The following is an 8,214-nucleotide window of genomic DNA, read 5'->3' on the forward strand; positions in this document are numbered from 1 at the left end:
CACCCCTAAATACTAAACTTATCTATTTCAATGATTGCTCCTTGTCCAGCTAAGTGATTTGGAAAGAATAAAGAAGTTAGCAGGGAGGCAATGGCAAAGTCACAAAAGGCAAATACAACAGCAATACTGTTCGCTAGCCCAAGTACATTAGCTCATTTTAATCTTTTCTAAGAGTACATTACATCACAACTCCTTATCTGACCCATTTTTTTCACTGTATCAACCTTGAAGAACATATAAATCATAATGAAAATACAACATTAATCTCTATCGCTTACCTCACCATTATAAAAGAATTATTAATATAAGCAGTTGAAAGGGGTTTCCTTATGCAGAATGCAGGTGTGGAAGAACGGCTTAGAAAAAACCCCTTGCTTTTGAGCTCATCAGCATCAAATGTCCCAAGTTCTTTAGATGCATTAGCTGGAGACCTCCCCTAAGGCCCATGTCTCAAAGGCACAGCGGTGAAGGACACCTGATGTGACAGGCACTATGTAAGCATTACACACTGCTTTGGCAAGGTCTGACGGCAGGTCAATTAAACTATCATAACACTGGGTTTTGATTTCAGGACGATTTATTGCTTAGCGTGTAACATACACCCCTCGCAGAAACTGCACTCCAGCAGGTGCAGTGGTCAGGAAGAAAGCTGGACAACAGCAACAGCCCACTTCATTTCTTATCCCTTTTAATTTCTTTAGATTGCTTTAGCTCTTTATAACTAATGGCCTCTACGGTGTACAGAAAATCCTTGAGTTGCTCTTGTGACAAACACTTAGAGAGGATCTGGCTCTAAATTGAGTTATGAGTTTTGAAAGAACTATAAGTGAGTTTTATTTTATATCTAAGAAAGAACGCTACTCTCTTAAACCACGTAAAACTATTTTAGCTGTCTTCCATAGATTTCAACCTCTTATGCTGTTCCAGTCACTGGGATACATGAGCACTAACATCACTACTCCCAGACAAACCAAAGTGGTCTGCTGTAGGACACCAATCTTCTGCATCCCTTCAACAGGAACATTAGAACAGAAAAAGCCAGGCTTTTCCTCCCATGATTCGTAACACACCAAGTACACGATACCACATCAGTCCATGAAATCTATCTTCTGTTATCTGTGTGTAGTAAATCAACATAATCAGCATAACCAAACGGTTATACGAAGAGAGATTTGTCATTAAGGTGCATAGCAATTATGAAACAGTAGACAGTGCCAGCTCTCAAATCCACTCTCCCTGAATGATGAGACCCGCAAGTATTCCCATGACCAACCCACAGCTGTCGTTTAACTAAACCCTGCAGTTACACAAATACAATGTCCGAAATCCCATGTCTTGGTTACATGGTCTACCTCAGTATTTGTAACTACATCTTGGAACTTCTCAGGATAAGAAAGCTCAGAGCACAATATTTTAATTTATATATTTCAGCCTTCTGAATTGACTTAATCTGATACTACCAACAGTAAGTCTAGAACATGCGTATTAACTACCCCTTTCTCCACAGTGGATTTACTTCTAATTTCCATACTTTGTGGGAAAAAATTCAGTATCGCAAGGCACTTCATGCCCAATCCTGATTTTATATGCATACAGATGTCATACACCTGAATGAAACTTCTCTTGCCATCACCCAGAAGTAAATAATGTTCACTCACTGTTGTTTCCACCTGTATTCTCTGGTATTTAATGGTAAAGTCTATGCAGTAACTGCCAGAAAGGGCAGTTTAAAAATATTTTACTGCGCTATATACACAGATACGCAACGATAGCGGTGCAAGTGCTGTTGACCTCCAAGAGCTTTTCTTTAGGTTTTGTTAGGATAAACGGTTAGAAATATTCCCTAGACAATCCTGAAGGAACACTGTTATAGTCCTGTCCCTGTTTCACAGTGCGCACAAGCCTACCAAGGCAGCAGTAGAATACAGGTAAATTTTGTACTTGAAAAACGTGGCAATCTCAGTCCACCCCAAACATTATCAGTCTCACAAGCCCTGGCTTCAGAAAAGGGAGAGTTTCATTGTAACACTTTATTTCTTGAGATGGCTTGTAAAGAAAATTCAAACTCTAATGCCCCGGGACAAAAACTAAATTCAGCATAATCCCGCTTATGAGTTACAAAAAGAAAACCAACCCAAAACATTCTGGACAACATCAGGTTTTACTACATATAATGGCTTTATGAAATGTATAAGTGTTACTGTTTTATAAAATACATTTTTTCATTCCAAACGGCAAATTATAATTCATATTTATTCAGGACCTTCCTTTTTAGTGTTTTAAACTTAACTTTTAAAAGAAAGAGACAGGATTACCGAATTAAAGATTTATTATAGCGTTTTTATTAACAAACTTTCATTGGAAAGTTCTGGGCGCATTAACATAGGAGGCACATTGGCTTCGATGTTTGGCATTTGACAGTCAACAGAATTGCACTTCACTGCGATAGCCTTGCTACAACAGTGTAAATTTTCACGGCAACCCTCGTAGCGAGCCTCTCTCACTGACCTATTCAGCAGATGTTTTTTATCATTTTGGTCAGCGTTCAAAACCCGGTCATTCTGCACAGAATGCTGATCTGTCTTGCTCTCGGCTTTCTTTTTTTGCTTTGACACAGAGGCTTTCTTGCTTTCAACCCTGCTCGCTTCTGTACCACCCTTTTCATCACACTTGTCTGTCTGCTGACAGAATCCCTTTTGGTTATTCGATACACTGCTCTCACATTCAGAGCAACGCACTATTAGAGGTCCTGCGTTTCGGCAGAGAAACTGTGAGGAGCTCATCACCTTTGGAACAGTCCTTACGGCTTCCTCTGGGTTTTGATGAGCACGTGAATCTGTCCTATTTATTCTTTGAGGTGCCTGAAACTGTTGCACGGACTGGAGGAAAAAATTTTTAGGCAGAGAGTTCTGCGTCGTCGTTCTTTTGAGCCTTCCTTGAAGGCAACTGCAGTGGAGGACATGCTGGACCGGATGCACGTAACCCTCGGCAGCTTGCTGTAAAGCATTTATAGGAGCTACAGAGCTTTGGATCTGTACGGTTCCTGGCGAAGGAGAACACTGGTAACAGAAGGTGTCGCTTAACTGTTGACATGAGTGTGGATTCCACTTCACTGCCACTTGCTTATATGCATCGGGACAGCTACACTGCCTGTTCTGAGAGAAAACTGGGCATATGGTGTGTTGGTCAAGAGACGCCTGCAGCATAGTTGAACTGGCAACATTTTTTATGCTTTTACTCACTTCGCTATTATAGGCTGAATGCATAGGCACACATGTGTTTTGGGGCCTGCTGCTGAAGAGCTCTGAGCAGATACGAGTTTCTTCATAAGTCACTTTCTCTGCAGGGTTACAGATCGCGGTTTGTGACGCCAGAGGCTCAAGCTCATAGTGCTCATGCTCCATCTCTGGTTTTTGACTTCTGGAGTCCAGTTGGTATTTGCTAACAGGATGCGATTTATTTTGACCTCTGCCTCCTTGGGCTCCTGAAAAGGTCTGAGAGAAGGCATTACACCGCAGTTTTTTTGGTAGTGGGATCTGGCCACAAGTGCCCTGGGGTCCAAGGCATCGGCACATGCACTGGAAGAAGAACGTTGCAAAAGCCCAACTAATGCACATAATAAGCATCATAAAAGTACCAAGCTGCGTGTATGCCAACACCGTAGAGGGCATCATCATTGCGCCAGCTACGAATGTAGTCAATGCAGCCATTGCAATAGCAGAACCCATACGGCTTAAAGAAAAAATGACTTTTCCCTCTCGGTCAGGGTCAGGGGCTAAGCGATAAGCCACTCCATAATGAACAGCAAAGTCTACAGACAAGCCAACAGCCACCGAAATAGTGACAGATTCTAAGACATTTAGCTCCCATCCAAGAAGAACCAGTGAACCTACAGTGACAAAAATAGTTCCAGCTATTGAAACTATTGCATAAAGGCTTATAATTATATTCCAAGTTGTAAGCAGCATTACACTAAATGCAACAGCAACTGAAAGGCCCATGGCAATCAGAGTGCCATCAGAAAGACTGTCCTGAAGATCATAAAATTCGAGGTTACTCACAAACCAACCATTGCTAAGGCCTTCAGGAGCAGAACTAAGCTCACTTGAAATCCATGAGTCCACCTCTTTGTAGAACTGATGCATTTTCTCATAAGCCAGCGTGAAGAGGTAGGTGCTTTGGAACTCCAACACCACTGCCCTGATGGTGTCATTTAGGTCAAAGCGAGGCCCTGGGGTTTTACTATCTAAATGGTACCCTGTGCTTCTTTCTAGCTCCATTATAGCTCTCTTGATACATAATTCAAAAACTTCTTGTTTGTATGGAAAGCTCCAGTGGCTGCAGCAGGGGTAAAGAGACGGCTCATCGCAGTCTTGATTTTCCATCCACTGCTTAAATGTTTCAATGAAGCAGCTTGTGAAGTCTTGTTCTTCAGTCTGATAATAAAATGTTTGATTTCTTAACTTCTGACAGAAACGTAAAATCCAAACCTGTGAAGCTGGGCTAGCGATACTAAAACTGCTATCTAGCTGCAGCTTTCCTTTACTTTTAGGGTTTAAAGGGTCACCATTATCCTCAGGCGTGACACCCCAGATCACTGTAATTGGCATGTGGAGCTCTTCTCCATGGTGGACACGTTCAAACATAAAAAGCTTTTTGTATTCTGCATCATATCGTTCAAATGGGTGAGAAGACCTAAATACCTGAAACTCAGAGAGCTCCAATGATGGCAATTTCATCTTTGGATTTACACAAACGATGTATGCTCCACCGATTGTTAAGGCAAGGAACCAGAAAAGCCAAATATATCGAAATTTGATAACAATGCATGGCAAAACTTTTTCAAAAAATATCCTGGATGCTTCTGAGACTGCAAAAATAATCTTGTGGAACATTTGGCACAACACTGTCCAGCAGTTTTTGTTGTTGTATACCCTTTGCTGAGGTTTCTTAAAGCAACTGAAAATATTGAGAAGATATCGTTCATGTAATACAACTACAGCAGGCAGCCATGTAACCATCAGAACATAATTCACCAAAATGGCAGTGCCGGCATAAACACCAAAACACCTGATTGCTGTGATATTGCTGACATAATTAGCATAGAAGGCAGCAGCGGTAGTAAAACTTGTGACAAACATGGAAAGAGCAGCGTGCTGCAACGTGATGCTCACTGTCTCAGAGGTTCCAGCATGAGGTTTATCAAATTTTGTGTAGTTCCAAACATCACATAAAACAAAAGCATCATCTGCTCCAATCCCAACAAGAATAATCAATGCCGTGAGATTCATGAATGGGAAGAACTCAAAATTAAATACCACCCGATAAAGAAAGTAAGAAATAATCAAGGAACTAATTATTGCAAACATAGTCATCAGCGTGATAAACATGGACTTCGTGTATACACACATAACTAATAAAACAATTACAATGGCTATGGCAGGATACACAGTATCCATCAACAGGTAATCTTGAAACAATCTATGCTTTATTCCAAACTCAATCCCTGTGATGGTTGTTACACCATCGGAAGCGTTCCAGTTCTCAAAGTTATCTAGGTAAATACTCATCATGCTTTCCCCTTTCTCAGTTGGAGAGAAGAGCATGCTGTATTTTAAAGCTGGTAAGACATAGTCAGCTGTCTTTGGGCTTAGAAAATCCTTGTCCACTAGATAGTGAAGGATCTGGTAAACAGCGTTGTACTTGGTACATTTGCGAGGCACGTTTGTACACTTGAGTTGGTCCTTCCTTTTGGCATTCATATCCCAGCAGTCCGGCCCCAGGGTTCCGTTGTAGTAGTATTTGGCACAGGTGCGAAGCAGCTTTAGGGTGTGAGACACATCCCGTTCTACAATTTTTTGACACGATGACCTGTTGTTTAGAATAGCGATATAGTTGCCCAGTGTCCAGCTGGGACAGCATGAAGCAGCAGTGGCTCTCTGGCAGAGGTCACCAAACTGGGAATGGGATCTAATCTGTATAAAGACAGGCAGGGCAAAAAATCCAGTTTAAAGTAATAGCCTGAATTAGTAGAAATGTTCACCCCCCAAAAAAATCCCAAAGTGATGAAAATTCAGCTTAAGGTCCTTTTGCATTAACATTTTAAATCCTTATTTCCACGCACATTGTTTTTGATCAGTATCCTCTTACAGGCAGCAGACTAAACCAGCAGTAACTCAGTATACTGACTTGTCACAGCAGCATAAAATTGGCAGAAGCATTAAGAATATTGTAATTCTATTGTTTGAAGATGCACTGAGGTGGGGTTTCCTCCCCCCTCCCCAGACTGAGGACTGTTAATTCTCTTCTATTATCTCATGCTATACTCCTGAAAATGAACAACCAGCCATACACCAGTGAAGTTTCATTCTGCTTGGAATCACATACTGAAGTTCCTAGGAGAGGCAGAGACTTACCATCCAGAAAGAAAGGATGTGACAGCTTTACGATGCCTTCCATCAGCTGACCTCTCTTCTACAACCCTCACTTTATGAGTCTGGTTTAGCTCTTGTACAGCTGAGAGACATTTTCTCAACCAGGTCAGCCTGATGCCCAGGCACCGTGTGTCCCTAAGTCATGGAGGATTTTCAAGGCACAAGCACAAGGTAATTCTGCTGTGGCATGAAGCACCCCAAAATAAGCCCTGCTGCAGAGAGACAACTGTCATGTCTCTGAATGCTGCAACCACCGCGGGACAAAGTCCCAAGAGTTGACTCGGGAGTGAAGCGGAGGGAGATGCTGCAGCAGCAGCAAGGCCAGAGAAGTCACGGGGGCAAGCAGGTGCCTGTGGCAAGTGCAGACAGGGCACAGAACATGGGGGAGGACTGCTGTTGTCAGCCCAAGGGACTGCCCAGGGCCTAGAAACTCCTACCAGGGCTTTACAGAAATGATAGTAGTTTTAACATTTTGGTTAAGGACTCTCCTTAGCTAAATGAGTGTTAAACCCTTATGTGGATGCTCTTCATTCACTTCAAGAATATTCCAGATTTAGTTGAAGCCAGTAAGAGCATGACTTTGCTAAGTCAGCATAAGGCACTTCTAGGCAAAACTGAAAGTATCTGTAAAACAGACCTGAGACTCCTTAGTAACAAGGTTAGATCCGGGAAATTTTCTCAAGCTGGGAAAACTCAATCTTGATAGGACACAGGGTATGTAAGTCTTAAAAGCCAGAACTTCTGGCTTGTTATATGTGACAAATTCGAATTAATCCTTCAAATAGTTAGATCTATGTAAAACTTCAGTCTCAGTCAAGTCACATAGAATGAAGACATATTAATACAGGCACATTAATAAAGCCACATGCTTAAGAGTTTACAGGATTGAGCTCTGAAACTGTTATCCATGTATTTTTTAAATTCAGGTTATCTGAAATATACCTCATTGCTGCCTTTTTTTTTTTTAAAGCAAAATTGCACAGGTTTATTATTAGCAATCCATTATAATGCAGACAAAAACCTGCACTTGAGGATTCTCATGGCAGTTATAAAAGCTCTAATACGGACTTAATTTTGTCAACCAGTTTCTGAACAATAACAAACCAGCATTCCAAAAAACCAGGATAATTCACATTTGATTGTTTCCAGATAAAAACACTCACATAGGCAAACTCAGGAAAACCTGAACAACCTACTAAATAAAAGGAAGCACTGGAATAGCGTGTCTGTATTTTTCATGGCACATCTCCAGGTTAATCCTATGAGGATACAATAGGCAAATTGGGAGGAAAGGATTGTATTGTCTTCTCTATGTATTCAAGTTCAAGATGGGACAATGAGGTTTATATGCTGTTCTTCAACACTTGCTGCAGGCCATAGACATTCACTGGTAATGTAACTGTTGCCAAAGATCAAGTAACATGAGCTGGCAGCTGGAAATTAGAAATTAAAATACAAAATTTAGCTCCGGATAGCTCATTAAAATACTAAGTAAAATGTTAATATATTGTAGCACTGGGCTTTGTTGGTGATCCAAAGGGACTGAAAAGGTCACTTCGCTGTTGCCAGACTTGGTCTGCCACTGGCAACATTTTCATTTATTTTGGAACAAGTAAGGAAATGAAGCTGTGCAACCTGCACACATGCTCTATATGTGCGGACAGATCTGCCCAAATGGACCTAGGCAGTGACAGAATCACAAATACATGGTTTTGGGGAAGCAGTCTGAGGAGATCATTTACAGTCTTTGAATTTTAAAAAATAACTGTTTACATTTATA

At 41.2% G+C, this 8,214-nt stretch overlaps 1 protein-coding gene across 8 annotated transcripts in view; it reads right to left on the reverse strand.

The window, feature by feature from the left end:
* Positions 1-2,259: 2,259 nt before the first annotated feature.
* The window catches only part of DISP1 (dispatched RND transporter family member 1), a 92,768-nt gene continuing 86,813 nt past the window's right edge, over positions 2,260-8,214 (reverse strand). For all 8 annotated transcript variants that reach the window (XM_009637116.2, XM_035892185.1, XM_035892179.1 and 5 more), the window contains one exon: positions 2,260-5,975. In XM_009637116.2, coding sequence (XP_009635411.1) covers positions 2,331-5,975 — 3,645 coding nt within the window. In that variant the 3' untranslated portion in view covers positions 2,260-2,330. The remainder of the gene's footprint in view (positions 5,976-8,214) is intronic.

This window comes from Egretta garzetta, unplaced genomic scaffold (genome assembly GCF_000687185.1).
Source record: "Egretta garzetta isolate BGI_Z169 unplaced genomic scaffold, ASM68718v1 scaffold130, whole genome shotgun sequence".
NCBI lineage: Eukaryota > Metazoa > Chordata > Aves > Pelecaniformes > Ardeidae > Egretta > Egretta garzetta.